Below are 21,342 nucleotides of genomic sequence, written 5' to 3'. Positions count from 1 at the left end.
GCACTGCAGCAACTCACCAAGGCTTCTTCGGCAGCACCTCCCAAACCCGCGACCTCTACCACCTAGAAGGACAAGGGCAGCAGGCGCATGGGAACACCACCACCTCCAGGTTCCCCTCCAAGTCACACACCATCCTGACTTAGAAATATATCGCCGATCCTTCATCGTCGCTGGGTCAAAATCCTGGAACTCCCTCCCTAACAACACTGTGGGAGCACCTTCACCACACGGACTGCAGCGGTTCAAGAAGGCGGCTCACCACCACCTTCTCGAGGGCAACTAGGGATGGGCAATAAATGCTGGCCTTGTCAGCGACGCCCACATCCCATAAAACAAATATATATATAAAAAGAATATAGCGCCTTTTACGACCTCAGGACATCCCAAAGCACTTTGCAGCCAATGAAGTACTTTTTTTTGAAGTGTGATCACTGTTGTAATGTAGGGAAACGCGACAGCCCAGTTTGCGCACAGCAAGCTCCCACAAACAGCAATGAGAGAAATGACCCAATAATCTGTGTTAGTGATGATGGTTGAGGGATAAATATTGACCCCCAGGACACTGGGGAGAACTCCTCCCCTGCTCTACTTACAAATAGCGTCCGTGGGATCTTTTACCTCCGCCCGAGAGGGCAGACATGGGGGAGGGGTGGGGCAGGTGGGGGAGCGGGGGACCTTGGTTTAACGTCTCATCCCGAAAGACGGCCCCTCCCAACAGTGCAGCGCTCCCTCGGTACTGGGTAACCAGGGAGCGTCGGGCTGGATTTTTGGAGCTCGAGTTTCTGGGGTGGCAGGGGGGGCTGGAACTCATGACCTTCTGATTCGGAGGAGGGAGGTCAACCCCATTGAGCCACGGAAAACGAAAGTTGGAATACTGAAACCAGCACGACCATCACTGTGAAGCGGGTAGAGCAACGAGAGGCACAGCCGGTCACTAAGGAGACGAGAATGAGTGTACAGCACAGACGAGTCCCGACAGTGAGAGCAAGACCACCCTAACCCCTCGATGAACCCCATTAGGTACCGTGTCCTTCTTGTATTGCAAGTGAGGAACATGCTGATGATGGCGAGAGACGTGGACAAAGAGAGACAGAGACAGAGAGACTTCGCGGCACAGAGCTGTCTCTGTGTGTCCATATTCATGCTGTTCCTCAGTCCCATCCATTCTCCTTCACCATGTGGGCTAACTCGATGATGTACTTGCCTTCCTTGTACTTCTGGCTGCTTTCAAAGGCATGTTCCTGGTTCGCACACAGAACAAAGGGGTCAGTCAATATCTCTGGGACATCTCTGACCAGCACAATGTGGTCACCCTTTACATCAATGGCCAATCCCCTTTCCCAGGTCCGTAATCCCAATGGAGCCAAACCCATTCCCATTCACTCCCATTGTACAGAATCCCAATGGACCCAAACCCCTTCCCATTCACTCCCATTGTACAGAATCCCAATGGACCCAAACCCCTTCCTATTCACTCCCATTATACAGAATCCCAATGGACCTAAACCCCTTCCTATTCACTCCCATTATACAGAATCCCAATGGACCCAAACCACTTCCTATTCACTCCCATTATACAGAATCCCAATGGACCTAAACCCCTTCCTATTCACTCCCATTATACAGAATCCCAATGGACCCAAACCCCTTCCTATTCACTCCCATTATACAGAATCCCAATGGACCCAAACCCCTTCCCATTCACTCCCATTGTACAGAATCCCAATGGACCCAAACCCCTTCCCATTCACTCCCATTATACAGAATCCCAATGGACCCAAACCCCTTCCCATTCACTCCCATTATACAGAATCCCAATGGACCTAAACCCCTTCCCATTCACTCCCATTATACAGAATCCCAATGGACTCAAATTCCTCCCCATTCACTCCCATTGTACAGAATCCCAATGGACCAAACCCCTTCCCATTCACTCCCATTATACAGAATCCCAATGGACTCAAATTCCTTCCCATTCACTCCCATTGTACAGAATCCCAATGGACCAAACCCCTTCCCATTCACTCCCATTATACAGAATCCCAATGGACTCAAATTCCTTCCCATTCACTCCCATTGTACAGAATCCCAATGGACCTAAACCCCTTCCCATTCACTCCCATTGTACAGAATCCCAATGGACCAAACCCCTTCCCATTCACTCCCATTGTACAGAATCCCAATGGACCCAAACCTCGTCCAGTTGACCCTGGGCTCTCGATCGCCCCTGGTAAATCAAGCGTTGCAGCCACTTCACACTTACATACTTCCAGCCCAGGGTTGTTTTGCAGTTCTCGCAGTAGATATCCGCCACTGCGTGGAGTCCGGTCAGAAGGACGCGCTCCTCCGCTGGACCACAACCGACGTTCACTCTGCAGCAAGGGAGGGGCAAGAAGGAGCGGGGCAGAGGGCAGGGTGAAGATGGACAAGAACAGTCAAGCAACCTCCAAAAGTAGGTGGCAAGGAGGTGGCACAGTACATGAGGAGGACAGCCAGGTACGAGCAGAGGAACTCAAGGTGCGCCTGAGGGTCACAGGTCATTGGCTGACCCAATGATCGCCTCCCCCCCCCACACATTTTCCCACAGGGGGGCACACGCTGTCAGGGTAATGTAGAGGGAGCTCTACACTGTATCTAACCCATGCTGTACCTGCCCTGGGAGCGCTCGATGCTGACACTGGGTATAAAGTGGGGGACACACTGTCAGGGTAATGGAGCTCTACACTGTATCTAACCCGTGCTGCACCTGCCCTGGGAGCGCTCGATGCTGACACTGGGTATAAAGTGGGGACACATTGTCAGGGTAATGTAGAGGGAGCTCTACACTGTATCTAACCCGTGCTGTACCTGCCCTGGGAGCGCTCGATGCTGACACTGGGTATAAAGTGGGGACACACTGTCAGGGTAATGTAGAGGGAGCTCTACACTGTATCTAACCCGTGCTGTACCTGCCCTGGGAGCGCTCGATGCTGACACTGGGTATAAAGTGGGGACACACTGTCAGGGTAATGTAGAGGGAGCTCTACACTGTATCTAACCCGTGCTGCACCTGCCCTGGGAGCGCTCGATGCTGACACTGGGTATAAAGTGGGGACACACTGTCAGGGTAATGTAGAGGGAGCTCTACACTGTATCTAACACGTGCTGTACCTGCCCTGGGAGCGCTCGATGCTGACACTGGGTGTAAAGTGGGGACACACTGTCAGGGTAATGTAGAGGGAGCTCTACACTGTATCTAACCCGTGCTGTACCTGCCCTGGGAGCACTCGATGCTGACACTGGGTATAAAGTGGGGACACACTGTCAGGGTAATGTAGAGGGAGCTCTACACTGTATCTAACCCGTGCTGTACCTGCCCTGGGAGCGCTCGATGCTGACACTGGGTATAAAGTGGGGACACACTGTCAGGGTAATGTAGAGGGAGCTCTACACTGTATCTAACCCGTGCTGTACCTGCCCTGGGAGCGCTCGATGCTGACACTGGGTATAAAGTGGGGACACACTGTCAGGGTAATGTAGAGGGAGCTCTACACTGTATCTAACCCGTGCTGTACCTGCCCTGGGAGCGCTCGATGCTGACACTGGGTATAAAGTGGGGACACACTGTCAGGGTAATGTAGAGGGAGCTCTACACTGTATCTAACCCGTGCTGTACCTGCCCTGGGAGCGCTCGATGCTGACACTGGGTATAAAGTGGGGGCCACACTGTCAGGGTAATGTAGAGAGAGCTCTACACTGTATCTAACCCGTGCTGTACCTGCCCTGGGAGTGCTCGATGCTGACACTGGGTATAAAGTGTGGTCACACTGTCAGGGTAATGTGGAGGGAGCTCTACACTGTATCTAACCCGTGCTGTACCTGCCCTGGGAGCGCTCGATGCTGACACTGGGTATAAAGTGGGGGACACACTGTCAGGGTAATGTAGAGGGAGCTCTACACTGTATCTAACCCGTGCTGTACCTGCCCTGGGAGCGCTCGATGCTGACACTGGGTATAAAGTGGGGACACACTGTCAGGGTAATGTAGAGTGAGCTCTACACTGTATCTAACCCGTGCTGTACCTGCCCTGGGAGCGCTCGATGCTGACACTGGGTATAAAGTGGGGACACACTGTCAGGGTAATGTAGAGTGAGCTCTACACTGTATCTAACCCATGCTGTACCTGCCCTGGGAGCGCTCGATGCTGACACTGGGTATAAAGTGGGGACACACTGTCAGGGTAATGTAGAGGGAGCTCTACACTGTATCTAACCCGTGCTGTACCTGCCCTGGGAGCGCTCGATGCTGACACTGGGTATAAAGTGGGGACACACTGTCAGGGTAATGTAGAGGGAGCTCTACACTGTATCTAACCCGTGCTGTACCTGCCCTGGGAGCGCTCGATGCTGACACTGGGTATAAAGTGGGGACACACTGTCAGTGTAATGTAGAGGGAGCTCTACACTGTATCTAACCCATGCTGTACCTGCCCTGGGAGCGCTCGATGCTGATACTGGGTATAAAGTGGGGACACACTGTCAGGGTAATGTAGAGGGAGCTCTACACTGTATCTAACCCGTGCTGTACCTGCCCTGGGAGCGCTCGATGCTGACACTGGGTATAAAGTGGGGACACACTGTCAGGGTAATGTAGAGTGAGCTCTACACTGTATCTAACCCATGCTGTACCTGCCCTGGGAGCGCTCGATGCTGACACTGGGTATAAAGTGGGGACACACTGTCAGGGTAATGTAGAGGGAGCTCTACACTGTATCTAACACGTGCTGTACCTGCCCTGGGAGCGCTCGATGCTGACACTGGGTATAAAGTGGGGACACACTGTCAGGGTAATGTAGAGGGAGCTCTACACTGTATCTAACCCGTGCTGTACCTGCCCTGGGAGCGCTCGATGCTGACACTGGGTATAAAGTGGGGACACACTGTCAGGGTAATGTAGAGGGAGCTCTACACTGTATCTAACCCGTGCTGTACCTGCCCTGGGAGCACTCGATCCTGACACTGGGTATAAAGTGGGGGACACACTGTCAGGGTAATGTAGAGGGAGCTCTACACTGTATCTAATCCGTGCTGTACCTGCCCTGGGAGCGCTCGATGCTGACACTGGGTATAAAGTGGGGGACACACTGTCAGGGTAATGTAGAGGGAGCTCTACACTGTATCTAACCCATGCTGTACCTGCCCTGGGAGCGGTCGATGCTGACACTGGGTATAAAGTGGGGACACACTGTCAGGGTAATGTAGAGGGAGCTCTACACTGTATCTAACCCATGCTGTACCTGCCCTGGGAGCGCTCGATGCTGACACTGGGTATAAAGTGGGGACACACTGTCAGGGTAATGTAGAGGGAGCTCTACACTGTATCTAACCCATGCTGTACCTGCCCTGGGAGCGCTCGATGCTGACACTGGGTATAAAGTGGGGACACACTGTCAGGGTAATGTAGAGGGAGCTCTACACTGTATCTAACCCATGCTGTACCTGCCCCGGGAGCGCTCGATGCTGACACTGGGTATAAAGTGGGGACACACTGTCAGGGTAATGTAGAGGGAGCTCTACACTGTATCTAACCCGTGCTGTACCTGCCCTGGGAGCGCTCGATGCTGACACTGGGTATAAAGTGGGGACACACTGTCAGGGTAATGTAGAGGGAGCTCTACACTGTATCTAACCCGTGCTGTACCTGCCCTGGGAGCGCTCGATGCTGACACTGGGTATAAAGTGGGGACACAGTGTCAGGGTAATGTAGAGGGAGCTCTACACTGTATCTAACCCGTGCTGTACCTGCCCTGGGAGCGCTCGATGCTGACACTGGGTATAAAGTGGGGACAGACTGTCAGGGTAATGTAGAGGGAGCTCTACACTGTATCTAACACGTGCTGTACCTGCCCTGGGAGCGCTCGATGCTGACACTGGGTATAAAGTGGGGACACACTGTCAGGGTAATGTAGAGGGAGCTCTACACTGTATCTAACCCGTGCTGTACCTGCCCTGGGAGCGCTCGATGCTGACACTGGGTATAAAGTGGGGACACACTGTCAGGGTAATGTAGAGGGAGCTCTACACTGTATCTAACCCATGCTGTACCTGCCCTGGGAGCGCTCGATGCTGACACTGGGTATAAAGTGGGGACACACTGTCAGGGTAATGTAGAGGGAGCTCTACACTGTATCTAACCCATGCTGTACCTGCCCTGGGAGCGCTCGATGCTGACACTGGGTATAAAGTGGGGACACACTGTCAGGGTAATGTAGAGGGAGCTCTACACTGTATCTAACCCGTGCTGTACCTGCCCTGGGAGCGCTCGATGCTGACACTGGGTATAAAGTGGGGACACACTGTCAGGGTAATGCAGAGGGAGCTCTACACTGTATCTAACCCGTGCTGTACCTGCCCTGGGAGCGCTCGATGCTGACACTGGGTATAAAGTGGGGACACACTGTCAGGGTAATGTAGAGGGAGCTCTACACTGTATCTAACCCGTGCTGTACCTGCCCTGGGAGCGCTCGATGCTGACACTGGGTATAAAGTGGGGACACACTGTCAGGGTAATGTAGAGGGAGCTCTACACTGTATCTAACCCGTGCTGTACCTGCCCCGGGAGCGCTCGATGCTGACACTGGGTATAAAGTGGGGACACACTGTCAGGGTAATGTAGAGGGAGCTCTACACTGTATCTAACCCATGCTGTACCTGCCCTGGGAGCGCTCGATGCTGACACTGGGTATAATGTGGGGGACACACTGTCAGGGTAATGTACAGGGAGCTCTACACTGTATCTAACCCGTGCTGTACCTGCCCTGGGAGCGCTCGATGCTGACACTGGGTATAATGTGGGGGACACACTGTCAGGGTAATGTACAGGGAGCTCTACACTGTATCTAACCCATGCTGTACCTGCCCTGGGAGCGCTCGATGCTGACACTGGGTATAATGTGGGGGACACTCTGTCAGGGTAATGTAGAGGGGGCTCTACACTGTATATGAAATACTTACACTGAGTTGAAGAGATAGGCCCTGCCTTGGCTCCCTTGAAAAGACTGAAAAATAAAGAAACAATTTATAAAACACAGCCTCAGTTTCCACATGTACACTGACGACACCCAGCTCTACCTCACTACCTCTTCTCCCGACCCCTCCACGGTCTCTAAATTGTCAGACTGCTTGTCCGACATCCAGTCCTGGATGAGCAGAAATGTTCTCCAATTAAATATTGGGAAGGCCGAAGCCATTGTTTTCGTTCCCCGCCACAAACTCCGCTCCCGAGCCACTGACTCCATCCCTCTCCCCAACATCTGTCTGAGGCTGAACCACACTGTTCGCAACCTTGGTGTCATATTTGACCCTGAAATGAGCTTCCGACCACACATCCACAGCATAACAAGGACTGCCTACTTCCACCTCTGTAACATCGCCTGTCTCCGTCTTTGCCTCAGCTCATCCGCTGCTGAAACCCTCATCCATGCCTTTCTTACCTCTAGACTCGACCATTCCAACACACTCCTGGCTGGCCTCCCACATTCCACCCTACGTAAACTTGAGACCATCCAAAACTCGACTGCCCGTGTCCTAACTCGCACCAAGTCCCATTCACCCATCACCCCTGCGCTCGCTGACCTACATTGGCTCCCGGTTAAGTGGCGCCTCGATTTCAAAATTCACATCCTTGTTTTCAGATCCCTCCATGGCCTCGCCCTTCCCGATATCTGTAACCTTCTCCAGCCCCTACAACCCTCCCTATCTCTGTAACCTCCTCCAGCCCCTACAACCCTCCCTATCTCTGTAACCTCCTCCAGCCACAACCCTCCCTATCTCTGTAACCTCCTCCAGCCCCTACAACCCTCCCTATCTCTGTAACCTCCTCCAGCCCCTACAACTCTCCCTATCTCTGTAACCTTCTCCAGCCCCTACAACCCTCCCTATCTCTGTAACCTCCTCCAGCCCCTACAACCCTCCCTATCCCTGTACCCTCCTGCAGCACCTACAACCCTCCCTATCTCTGTAACCTCCTCAAGCCCCTACAACCCTCCCTATCTCTGTAACCTCCTCCAGCCCCTACAACCCTCCCTATCTCTGTAACCTCCTCCAGCCCCTACAACCCTCCCTATCTCTGTAACCTCCTCCAGCCACAACCCTCCCTATCTCTGTAACCTCCTCCAGCCACAACCCTCCCTATCTCTGTAACCTCCTCCAGCCCCTACAACCCTCCCTATCTCTGTAACCTCCTCCAGCCCCTACAAGCCTCCCTATCTCCGTAACCTCCTCCTGCCCTACAGCCCTTCCTGTCTCTGTAACCTCCTCCAACCCCTACAACCCTCCCTATCTCCGTAACCTCCTCCAGCCCATACAACACTCCCTATCTCTGTAACCTCCTCCAGCCCTACAACCCTCCCTATCTCTGTAACCTCCTCCAGCCCCTACAATCCTCCCTATCTCTGTAACTGCCTCCAGCCCGACAACACTCCCCATCTCTGTAACCTCCTCCAGCCCCTACAACCCTCCCTATCTCTGTAACCTCCTCCAGCCCCTACAACCCTCCCTATCTCTGTAACCTCCTCCAGCCCCTACAACCCTCCCTATCTCTGTAACCTCCTCCAGCCACAACCCTCCCTATCTCTGTAACCTCCTCCAGCCACAACCCTCCCTATCTCTGTAACCTCCTCCAGCCCCTACAACCCTCCCTATCTCTGTAACCTCCTCCAGCCCCTACAAGCCTCCCTATCTCCGTAACCTCCTCCTGCCCTACAGCCCTCCCTGTCTCTGTAACCTCCTCCAACCCCTACAACCCTCCCTATCTCCGTAACCTCCTCCAGCCCATACAACACTCCCTATCTCTGTAACCTCCTCCAGCCCTACAACCCTCCCTATCTCTGTAACCTCCTCCAGCCCCTACAATCCTCCCTATCTCTGTAACTGCCTCCAGCCCGACAACACTCCCCATCTCTGTAACCTCCTCCAGCCCCTACAACCCACCCTATTTCTGTAACCTCCTCCAGCCCCTACAACACTCCCTATCTCTGTAACCTCCTCCAGCCCCTACAACCCTCCCTATCTCTGTAACCTCCTCCAGCCCCTACAACCCTCCCTGTCTCTGTAACCTCCTCCAGCCCCTACAATCCTCCCTATCTCTGTAAACCACTCCAGCCCTACAACCCTCCCTATCTCTGTAACCTCCTCCAGCCCCTACAACCCTCCCTATCTCTGTAACCTCCTCCAGCCCCTACAACCCTCCCTATCTCTGTAACCTCCTCCAGCCCCTACAACCCTCCTTATCCCTGTAACCTCCTCCTGCCCTACAACCCACCCTATCTCTGTAACCTCCTCCAGCCCCTACAACCCTCCCTATCTCCGTAACTGTAGTGTGTGTACCTTGAAGAAGGAACTATATTCTGCAGCCCCTGTATACTGCAGTACCAGTAGTGACCACCCCTGTATATAAGCCTGTGTCGTAACTTTGTATAGTAGTTCCAGTTTTGTCTCCATTCAGTAAACACCTGTTATAACCAACTTCTGCAGTCCGTGTCTCAATTACACACGGACATTACACTGGCGACGAACAGATCCGAACTTACCTACAGTTCTGCACCACCTCACGGGGATCCATCCCTGAAGCGAAGTTATTGGAGGTCGAAGCCAGAAGGAAGAAATCCAAAAAGAAAGGAAAAAGAAAAAAAACAGACAGACCGTGGGCAACCGCCCTCTGATTCATCGAATTCGAAGATTTGCAGGAGAGGCTGTCGAGAGCTGGGCTTGGTTATCCAGTCTATGGTGTTCCAGCTAATCGGGCTGGTGGCAGGTATAACACTGATCCTTTCTGGGCTGCGGCGGGCTAGAGCTCGAGCGGGTGGCTTTTCAACAGGGCCGAGCAGCGTTGTCGGGAAGAGGAGAGAGAGAGAGAGGGTGGAGCACACAGGGCGCGGCCGGTGCTACGAAGCCGGGCAGCATACAGACCCGAGAAGAGGGAGGAAAGTGTCCCATAGGGTCTGCTCTGACGACGGGAACAGTAATTAAAATAAAGGAAAAAGAAGTTAGAAGCGCAGAAAGCCGCGAGGAGCTGCAGTTTGCCACGGGGACCGCGGAGAGCGGCGTTGGTAGCAGCGCGGGGGGGAAGTGCGCAAAGTCCATAGGGCGTTGCCATCAAGGCATAAAAACGCCAGCAACAGCGCTGGCAGCAGCGGAAAAGACAGAAAGCGCGGGAGGCGCCATCTTAATCCAGCGGGGAAGAAGGCAAAGCGCGGGAGGTGACATTTTGTTCAATCGGGGAAGAAGGCAAAGCGCGGGAGGCGCCATCTTAGATCTCCAAGATGCCGAAGACTGGCAATATCACTGCCTTCGATAATGAAGTAGAAGACTGGACCACATATGTGGAAAGAGTCGAAGTATATTGCAAGGCAAATGAAGTAGCCGATGAGAAAAAGGCATCGGTACTACTAAACTTAATGGGCGCAAGAACGTACGGCCTATTGCGGAACCTGATCACTCCAGTCAAACCGATGGAGAAGAGTTTTAACGAAATTGTTGATATCCTACAGGAACACCTAAACCCTACACCGCTGCTGATAGCAGAAAGATTTAAATTCCACAAGAGAAATCAGCATAAAGATGAGAGCAATGCTGATTACCTTACAGAACTACGCAAGCTATCAAAGCACTGCCAGTTCGGAGCAGGACTGGCATATACCCTACGGGACAAATTTGTCTGTGGACTCCTGAGTGAAGGAACCCAGAAGAGGTTACTCTCAGAGAAAGAGCTGACGCTAGATAAGGCTTTCAGCGTGGCAGTATCGTACGAAGCAGCAGCAAGGGGAGCTGCGGAAATACAGCAAAACCACAGGAATACGGCACCCATGAAATGACACAGGGATTTGAAAAATGTTATCGCTGCGGCAGAACAACCCATGATCAGAAGGACTGCTGGTTCAAGAACAAAACATGCAGGCAATGCGGAAAGATGGGACACATTGCACGTGTTTGCAGGTCCGGGAAGAAGACTAACGACAACAAAAAGACTACTAAGGAAAAGTACAGGGAAGTACAAAAGATGACGGACAGTAGTTCCGAAGACCAGAAGAGCGATAGTGAATCCGGGAACAAGAGACTACGCTGTCTCAAACTACACAACGTAATCGCAAAAGAGGATCACCGAACCATTTGGGTCACCCTCACGATAGCAGGGTCCCAAGTCAAAATGGAATTGGATACAGGATCAGCCCTGACCGTCATGAATCGACGAGACTACGAGCGGCTATTCTCACACATACCCTTGAAAGACACATCCATTGTCTTGAAGACATATACGGGGCAGAAAGTATACCCCAGAGGAAAATAAGGGTGCCTGTCGAATACAACGGCAAGGAAATACAGAAATTGTATCTGTACATACTGCAAGATGGTGGACCACCGTTATTGGGACGTGAATGGATCAGAAAGATAAGTTTAGACTGGCACTCCATTCAGGCACTGACTGTGGCTGGTAAAAAGGATGACGGCATCACACTTGGACGATTGTCAAAAATCTTAGCTAACACTAAAGAGGTATTTCAACAAGGACTGGGAACTCTTAAAGGCGTAACCGCCTCGATAAAAATAGAAGAGAATGCAATTCCCAAGTTTTTCAAAGCAAGACCGGTACCGTATGCAATTCGCCCAGCCGTCGAGCCAGAGCTGGAGAATCTGGAGAATGCCGGCGTGTTATCTAAGGTAGACTGGAGCGAGTGGGCGACACCCATCGTTCCTGTCATGAAGAAAACGTTAAACAATAAGTCTGAGGAGCCAAGGAAGGTTCGCATCTGTGGGGATTTCAAGGTGACTGTGAACCCAGTCCTTCACACAGTACAGTATCCTCTTCCGAGGATAGAAGATATTTTCGCCTCACTATCTGGAGGGAAACGTTTTACAACAATTGACCTAGCGCAAGCATATTTGCAGATGGAGGTTGAAGAATCCTCTAGGAAATATCTCACGATAAACACTCACAAAGGTCTTTACCAGTATAATCGACTGGTATTTGGAGTAGCATCAGCTCCGGCTATATGGCAAAGAGCGATGGAACAAGTCCTGCAAGGGATTCCGGGGACTCAGTGTTACTTGGACGACATCCTAGTGACAGGTAAAAATGACAGTGAACACCTTGCCAACCTAGAGCAGGTGCTCACTAGACGAAGAGAACATGGGCTACGAGCCAATCGCCGCAAGTGCGAGTTTTTTCAGAAACAAATATCATATTGTGGCCACGTGATTGATGAAGAGGGGTTACATAAGTCCCCTGACAAAATTGAAGTGGTAGTTAAGGCTCCAGCGCCTGAAACTGTGTCGCAACTGAGGTCAATCCTCGGATTGGTGAATTACTACCATAAGTTTTTGCCGAATTTGTCCACAATTCTGCATCCACTGAACGCCCTACTACAAACGGGAGTAGCATGGAAATGGAGCGATGAATGTAAGCGGGCCTTTCAGAAGAGTAAGGACCTAATCACTTCAAGAGAAGTATTGGCTCACTACAACCCATCACTACCGATAAGACTGGCGTGTGATGCGTCTCCCTACGGCATTGGGGCGGTACTGTCACGTAAATCCCTTGATGGTTCAGAGAGGCCGATAGCTTTTGCGTCACGCTCATTAACTGCAGCCGAGCGTAACTACGCCCAGATTGACAGAGAGGCCCTCAGCCTGGTGTGGGGGGTGAAGAAGTTCAATCACTACCTGCATGGGCAGAAATTTACTCTACTAACTGATCATCAACCTCTTGTCTCCATTTTCAACCCTAAGAAGGGCGTCCCGATAATGACAGCACAACGGCTACAGAGGTGGTCCCTTTTCCGAGGGGCACACCAATATGACATCGAGTACAAAGGAACTAAACAGCATGGGAATGCTGATGGATTGTCGCGCCTACCGTTGCCGACGGTGGAAGAAGCACCTGCAGTGGATCCTGTGGAGATATTCCACTCGACCATAGTCGAATGTCTACCTGTGACGAATGCAAACAGAGAAAAGGAAACACGAAATGACCCGACACTCTCCAGGGTCTATGATTTAAAGGTGAAGGTGAAGGGATGGCCAGCACACGGCGAACCTCCTCCAGCCCCTACAACCCTACCTATCTCTGTAACCTCCTCCAGCCCCTACAACCCTTCCTATCTCTGTAACTACCTCCAGCCCTACAACCCTCCCCATCTCTGTAACCTCCTCCAGCCCCTACAACCCTCCCTATCTCTGTATTCTCCACCAGCCCCTACAACCCTCCCTATCTCTGTAACCTCCACCAGCCCCTACAACTCTCCCTATCTCTGTAACCTCCTCCAGCCCCTACAACCCTCCCTATCTCTGTAACCTCCTCCAGCCCCTAAAACCCTCCCTATCTCTGTAACCTCCTCCAGCCCCTACAACCCTCCCTATCTCTGTAACCTCCTCCAGCCCTACAACCCTCCCTATCTCTGTAACCTCCTCCAGCCTTACAAACCTCCCTATCTCTGTAACCTCCTCCAGTCCCTACAACCCTCACTATCTCTGTAACCTCCTCCAGTCCCTACAACACTCCCGGTCTCTGTAACCTCCTCCAGCCCCTACAATCCTCCCTATCTCTGTAACCTCCTCCAGTCCCTACAACCCTCACTATCTCTGTAACCTCCTCCAGTCCCTACAACCCTCCCTATCTCCGTAGCCTCCTCCAGCCCCTACAACACTCCCTATCTCTGTAACCTCCTCCAGCCCCTACACCCCTCCCTATCTCTGTAACCTCCTCCAGCCCCTACAACACTCCCCGTCTCTGTAGCCTCCTCCAGTCCCTACAACCCTGCCTATCTCTGTAACCTCCTCCAGCCCCTACACCCCTCCCTATCTCTGTAACCTCCTCCAGCCCCTACAACCCTCCCTATCTCTGTAACCTCCTCCAGTCCCTACAACACTCCCTGTCTCTGTAACCTCCTCCAGCCCCTACAACCCTCCCTATCTCCGTAGCCTCCTCCAGCCCCTACAACACTCCCTATCTCTGTAACCTCCTCCAGCCCCTACACCCCTCCCTATCTCTGTAACCTCCTCCAGCCCCTACAACACTCCCCGTCTCTGTAGCCTCCTCCAGTCCCTACAACCCTGCCTATCTCTGTAACCTCCTCCAGCCCCTACACCCCTCCCTATCTCTGTAACCTCCTCCAGCCCCTACAACCCTCCCTATCTCTGTAACCTCCTCCAGTCCCTACAACACTCCCTGTCTCTGTAACCTCCTCCAGCCCCTACAACCCTCCCTATCTCCGTAACCTCCTCCAGCCCCTACAACCCTCCCTATCTCTGTAAACTCCACCAGCCCCTACAACTCTCCCGATCTCTGTAACCTCCTCCAGCCCCTACAACCCTCCCTATCTCTGTAACCTCCTCCAGTCCCTACAACCATCCCTATCTCTGTAACCTCCTCCAGCCCCTACAACCCTCCCTATCTCTGTAACCTCCTCCAGCCCTACAACCCTCCCTATCTCTGTAACCTCCTCCAGCCCTACAAACCTCCCTATCTCTGTAACCTCCTCCAGTCCCTACAACCCTCCCTATCTCTGTAACCTCCTCCAGCCCTACAACCCTCCCTAGCTCCGTAACCTCCTCCAGCCCCTACAACCCTCCCTATCTCTGTAACCTCCTCTAGTCCCTACAACACTCCCTGTCTCTGTAACCTCCTCCAGCCCCTACAACCCTCCCTATCTCCGTAACCTCCTCCAGCCCCAACAACACTCCCTATCTCCATAACCTCCTCCAGCCCCTACAACCCTCCCTATCTCTGTACCCTCCTCCAGCCCCTACAACCCTCCCTATCTCCGTAACCTCCTCCAGCCCCTACAACCCTCCCTATCTCCGTAACCTCCTCCAGTCCCTACAACACTCCCTATCTCTGTAACCTCCTCCAGTCCCTACAACACTCCCTATCTCCGTAACCTCCTCCAGCCCCTACAACCCTCCCTATCTCTGTAACCTCCTCCAGCCATACAACCCTCCCTATCTCTGTAACCTCCTCCAGCCATACAACCCTCCCTATCTCTGTAACCTACTCCAGCCCCTACAACCCTCCCTATCTCTGTATCTTCCTCCAGCCCCTACAACACTCTCTATCACTGTAACCTCCTCCACCTCTACAACCCTCCCTATCTCCGTAACCTCCTCCAGCCCCTACAACCCTCCCTATCTCCGTAACCTCCTCCAGCCCCTACAACCCTCCCTATCTCCGTAACCTCCTCCAGTCCCGACAACACTCTCTATCTCTGTAACCTCCTCCAGTCCCTACAACACTCCCTATCTCTGTAACCTCCTCCAGCCATACAACCCTCCCTATCTCTGTAACCTCCTCCAGCCCCTACAACCCTCCCTATCTCTGTATCCTCCTCCAGCCCCTACAACACTCCCTATCACTGTAACCTCCTCCAGCCCTACAACCCTCCCTATCTCTGTAACCTCCTCCAGCCCCTACAACACTCCCTATCTCTGTAACCTCCTCCAGCCCCTACAACCCTCCCTATCTCTGTAACCTCCTCCAGCCCCTACAGCCCTCCCTATCTCTGTAACCTCCGCCAGCCCCTACAACCCTCCCTATCTCTGTAACCTCCTCCAGCCCCTACAACCCTCCCTATCTCTGTTACCTCCTCCAGGCCCTACAACACTCCCTATATCTGTAACCTCCACCAGTCCTACAACCCTCCCTATCTCTGTAACCTCCTCCAGCCATACAACCCTCCCTATCTCTGTAACCTCCTCCAGACCCTACAACCCTCCCTATCTCTGTAACCTCCTCCAGCCCCTACAACCCTCCCTATCTCTGTAACCTCCTCCAGCCCCTACAGCCCTCCCTATCTCTGTAACCTCCGCCAGCCCCTACAACCCTCCCTATCTCTGTAACCTCCTCCAGCCCCTACAACCCTCTCTATCTCTGTAACCTCCTCCAGCCCTACAACCCTCCCTATCTCCGTAACCTCCTCCAGCCCTACAACCCTCCCTATCTCTGTAACCTCCTCCAGCCCTACAACCCTCCCTATCTCTGTAACCTCCTCCAGCCCTACAACCCTCCCTATCTCTGTAACCTCCTCCAGCCCCTACAACCCTCCCTATCTCTGTAACCTCCTCCAGCCCTACAACACTCCCTATCTCTGTAACCTCCTCCAGCCCCTACAACACTCCCTATCTCTGTAACCTCCTCCAGACCCTACAACCCTCCCTATCTCTGTAACCTCCTCCAGCCCCTACAACCCTCCCTATCTCTGTAACCTCCTCCAGCCCCTACAACACTCCCTATCTCTGTAACCTCCTCCAGCCATACAACCCTCCCTATCTCTGTAACCTCCTCCAGCCCCTACAACCCTCCCTATCTCTGTAACCTCCTCCAGCATTACGACCCTCCCTATCTCTGTAACCTCCTCCAGCCCCTACAACCCTCCCTATCTCTGTAACCTCCTCCAGCCATACAACCCTCCCTATCTCTGTAACCTCCTCCAGCCCCTACTACCCTCCCTGTCTCTGTAACCTCCTCCAGCCATACAACCCTCCCTATCTCTGTAACCTCCTCCAGCCATACTACCCTCCCTATCTCTGTAACCTCCTCCAGACCCTACAACCCTCCCTATCTATGTAACCTCCTCCAGCACCTACAACCCTCCCTATCTCTGTAACCTCCTCCAGCCCCTACAGCCCTCCCTATCTCTGTAACCTCCGCCAGCCCCTACAACCCTCCCTATCTCTGTAACCTCCTCCAGCCCCTACAACCCTCCCTATCTCTGTAACCTCCTCCAGCCCCTACAACCCTCCCTATCTCTGTAACCTCCTCCAGCCCTACAACCCTCCCTATCTCTGTAACCTCCTCCAGCCCCTACAACACTCCCTATCTCTGTAACCACCACCAGCCCTACAACCCTCCCTATCTCTGTAACCTCCTCCAGCCATACAACCCTCCCTATCTCTGTAACCTCCTCCAGACCCTACAACCCTCCCTATCTCTGTAACCTCCTCCAGCCCCTACAACCCTCCCTATCTCTGTAACCTCCTCCAGCCCCTACAACCCTCCCTATCTCTGTAACCTCCTCCAGCCCCTACAACCCTCCCTATCTCTGTAACCTCCTCCAGCCCTACAACCCTCCCTATCTCTGTAACCTCCTCCAGCCCCTGCAACACTCCCTATCTCTGTAACCACCACCAGCCCTACAACCCTCCCTATCTCTGTAACCTCCTCCAGCCATACAACCCTCCCTATCTCTGTAACCTCCTCCAGAACCTACAACCCTCCCTATCTCTGTAACCTCCTCCAGCCCCTACAACCCTCCCTATCTCTGTAACCTCCTCCAGACCCTACAACCCTCCCTATCTCTGTAACCTCCTCCAGCCCCTACAACCCTCCCTATCTCTGTAACCTCCTCCAGCCCTACAACCCTCCCTATCTCTGTAACCTCCTCCAGCCCCTACAACACTCCCTATCTCTGTAACCACCACCAGCCCTACAACCCTCCCTATCTCTGTAACCTCCTCCAGCCCCTACAACCCTCCCTATCTCTGTAACCTCCTCCAGCCCCTACAACCCTCCCTATCTCTGTAACCTCCTCCAGCATTACGACCCTCCGAGATCTCTGCGCCCCTCTAATTCTGGCCTCTTGTGCACCCCCAACCCCCCAACCCCCGATTCCAATCGCTCCACCATTGGCGGCCGTGCCTTCAGCTGCCTGGACCCCAAGCTCTGGAATTCCCTCCCTAAACCTCTCCGCCTCTCTCTCTCTCTTCCTTTAAGACGCTCCTTAAAACCTACCTCTTTGTCCAATACTTTCGTCACCTCCCCCTAATATCTCCTTGCCTGGTTAGTTTGCACATTGTGCTTCTCTGCTTATGGTGCTGTGAAGATTCTGGGGTTGTTTTTCAATATTCAAAGGGCTACATGTGTGCAGCTCACTGTTGTACTGTTGCTGTTCAATGCCGAAAGAAATATCACTGCGTGGAATCCCGATGTGAATGAACGCTCCTTTAATAGTGATTTCAGTGTGTCTGGGGAAACCCTCCACTCACTGTGATGTCACGATCTGGGGGAACTCCCACTCACTGTGATGTCACGGTCTGGGGGAACTCCCACTCACTGTGATGTCACGGTCTGGGGGAACTCCCACTCACTGTGATGTCACGGTCTGGGGGAACTCCCACTCACTGTGATGTCACGGTCTGGGGGAACTCCCACTCACTGTGATGTCACGGTCTGGGGGAACTCCCACTCACTGTGATGTCACGGTCTGGGGGAACTCCCACTCACTGTGATGTCACGGTCTGTGGAACTCCCACTCACTGTGATGTCACGGTCTGGGGGAACTCCCACTCACTGTGATGTCACGGTCTGGGGGAACTCCCACTCACTGTGATGTCACGATCTGGGGGAACTCCCACTCATTGTGATGTCACGGTCTGGGGGAACTCCCACTCATTGTGATGTCACGGTCTGGGGGAACTCCGCCCTTACTGTGATGTCACGGTCTGGGGGAACTCCGCCCTTACTGTGATGTCACGGTCTGGGGGAACGCTCTCTGATTATGATGTCACGGTCAGGGGGAACTCCGCCCTCACTGTGATGTCACGGTCTGGGGGAACTCCACCCTCATTGTGATGTCACGGTCAGGGGGAACTCTCCTCTGATTATGATGTCACGGTCAGGGGGAACTCCCACTCACTGTGATGTCACGGTCTGGGGGAACTCTCCTCTGATTATGATGTCACGGTCAGGGGGAACTCCCACTCACTGTGATGTCAGGGTCTGGGGGAACTCTCTCTGATTGTGATGTCACGGTCTGGGGGAACGCCCACTCACTGTGATGTCACGGTCAGGGGGAACTCTCTCTGATTATGATGTCACGGTCAGGGGAACTCCGCCCTCACTGTGATGTCAGGGTCTGGGGGAACTCTCTCTGATTATGATGTCACGGTCAGGGGAACTCCGCCCTCACTGTGATGTCAGGGTCTGGGGGAACTCTCTCTGATTATGATGTCACGGTCAGGGGAACTCCGCCCTCACTGTGATGTCAGGGTCTGGGGGAACTCTCTCTGATTGTGATGTCACGGTCAGGGGAGCTCCCACTCACTGTGATGTCAGGGTCTGGGGGAACTCCCACACACTGTGATGTCACGGTCTGGGGGAACTCTCTCTGATTGTGATGTCACGGTCTGGGGGAACTCCCACTCACTGTGATGTCAGGGTCTGGGGGAACTCCCACTCACTGTGATGTCACGGTCTGGGGGAGCTCTCTCTGATTATGATGTCACGGTCAGGGGAACTCCGCCCTCACTGTGATGTCAGGGTCTGGGGGAACTCTCTCTGATTATGATGTCACGGTCAGGGGAACTCCGCCCTCACTGTGATGTCAGGGTCTGGGGGAACTCTCTCTGATTGTGATGTCACGGTCAGGGGAACTCCCACTCACTGTGATGTCAGGGTCTGGGGGAACTCCCACTCACTGTGATGTCACGGTCTGGGGGAACTCTCTCTGATTGTGATGTCACGGTCTGGGGGAACTCCCACTCACTGTGATGTCAGGGTCTGGGGGAACTCCCACTCACTGTGATGTCACGGTCTGGGGGAACTCTCTCTGATTGTGATGTCACGGTCTGGGGGAACTCCCACTCACTGTGATGTCACGGTCAGGGGGAACTCCGCCCTCACTGTGATGTCACGGTCTGGGGGAACTCTCTCTGATTGTGATGTCACGGTCTGGGGGAACGCTCCTCTGATTATGATGTCACGGTCTGGGGGAACTCCCACTCACTGTGATGTCACGGTCAGGGGGAACTCCCCCCTCACTGTGATGTCAGGGTCTGAGGGAACTCTCTCTGATTGTGATGTCACGGTCTGGGGGAACTCCCACTCACTGTGATGTCACGGTCAGGGGGAACTCTCTCTGATTGTGATGTCACGGTCAGGGGAACTCCGCCCTCACTGTGGTGTCACGGTCTGGGGGAACTCTCTCTGATTATGATGTCACGGTCAGGGGGAACTCTCCTCTGATTTTGATGTCACGGTCTGGGGAACTCCGCCCTCATTGTGATGTCACGGTCTGGGGAACTCCCCACTCGCTGTGATGTCACAGTCTGGGGGAACTCTCTCTGACTGTGATGTCACAGTCTGGGGAACTCCGCCGTTATTGTGATGTCACGGTCTGGGGGAACTCTCTCTGATTGTGATGTCACGGTCTGGGGGAACGCTCCGCTGATTATGATGTCACGGTCTGGGGGAACTCCCACTCACTGTGATGTCAGGGTCTGGGGGAACTCCCACTCACTGTGATGTCAGGGTCTGGGGGAACTCCCACTCACTGTGATGTCAGGGTCTGGGGGAACTCCGCCCTCACTGTGATGTCACGTTCTGGGGGAACTCTCTCTGATTATGATGTCACGTTCTGGGGGACTCTCTCTGATTATGATGTCACGGTCAGGGGAAACTCCGCCCTCACTGTGAAGTCACATTCTGGGGGAACTCCGCCCTCACTGTGAAGTCACGTTCTGGGGGAACTCTCTCTGATTATGATGTCATGGTCAGGGGGAACTCCCCACTCACTGTGAAGTCACGTTCTGGGGGACTCTCTCTGATTATGATGTCACGGTCAGGGGAAACTCCGCCCTCACTGTGAAGTCACGTTCTGGGGGAACTCCGCCCTGACTGTGAAGTCACGTTCTGGGGGAACTCTCTCTGATTATGATGTCACGGTCAGGGGGAACTCCCCACTCACTGTGATGTCACGGTCTGGGGGAACTCTCTCTGATTATGATGTCACGGTCAGGGGGAACTCCGCCCTCCAGTCTCTCTCGGTGCCTCACCTTGGAGATGAGTTGATCGTGGATGGCCAGGTGTGCCCGGCAGTGCACACAGCTGTACGTGCGTTGGCTGGGCGGCAGGTAGGAGCGGTAGGTCTTGGCCACGGCACTGGCATTCACCATGTTGACGCGGTGCAGTCCGGCTCCGGGATTGGCCGGCGCGCAGATGCCGCAGAAAGGCCGGCAGGAGAAGCAGCGAAGGATTGTGGTAAAAGCCGTCTTCGATCCGAGGGGGTTCGGGGGGCGGGTGTGCCTCGGGTCCCCCCCTACAGCTTCGGCAGCTCCCTCCACAGTCTCCGCGGGGCCAAGACAGGCGGCCCAACACCTGGGGGAGGGAGAGAGGGAGAGAGAGGTTAAAGGCTGGGCACAATGGTAAGATCGGTGGGCAGAAAACAGGCAGCGGAAGAATGTACCTGGTAGGTACCGGGTATTCCGAGTGAGTGCAGCAAGATAGAGCATCAGAGAGAGAGAGAGAGAGAGACAGAGAGACAGAGAGAGACAGAGAGAGAGAGAGAGAGAGACAGAGACAGAGACAGAGACAGAG

The 21,342-nt window shown here is 53.6% G+C and overlaps 1 protein-coding gene across 1 annotated transcript; it reads right to left on the bottom strand.

Moving 5' to 3' along the window:
- Positions 1 to 293: 293 nt before the first annotated feature.
- On the bottom strand, positions 294 to 21,076 carry LOC147092144 (protein yippee-like 2). The gene is made up of 4 exons (XM_085975626.1): positions 20,802 to 21,076; positions 6,993 to 7,036; positions 2,264 to 2,372; positions 294 to 1,241 (listed from the first exon to the last, which is right to left on the bottom strand). The coding sequence occupies exons 1-4, from the start codon at positions 20,919 to 20,921 to the stop codon at positions 1,152 to 1,154; spliced, it is 363 nt and encodes a 120-aa protein (XP_085831752.1). The 5' UTR covers positions 20,922 to 21,076; the 3' UTR covers positions 294 to 1,151.
- Between the last annotated feature and the right edge of the window lie 266 nt (positions 21,077 to 21,342).

Source organism: Somniosus microcephalus, unplaced genomic scaffold (genome assembly GCF_052327205.1).
Source record: "Somniosus microcephalus isolate GS21.2 unplaced genomic scaffold, FLI_Smic_1.0 unresolved_chr2, whole genome shotgun sequence".
NCBI lineage: Eukaryota > Metazoa > Chordata > Chondrichthyes > Squaliformes > Somniosidae > Somniosus > Somniosus microcephalus.
This window is presented reverse-complemented; position numbering and strand designations above follow the sequence as displayed.

Excerpts from the sequence above, each read along its gene's own strand:
- LOC147092144 (XM_085975626.1), bottom strand. The coding sequence starts at position 20,921 with ATGGTGAATGCCAGTGCCGTGGCCAAGACCTACCGCTCCTACCTGCCG. Across the intron at positions 2,373-6,992 it reads GCCTATCTCTTCAACTCAGT|AGTGAACGTCGGTTGTGGTC; the intron begins GTAAGTATTTCA and ends CCCTTGCTGCAG. Across the intron at positions 1,242-2,263 it reads CAACCCTGGGCTGGAAGTAT|GAACATGCCTTTGAAAGCAG; the intron begins GTAAGTGTGAAG and ends TGTGCGAACCAG.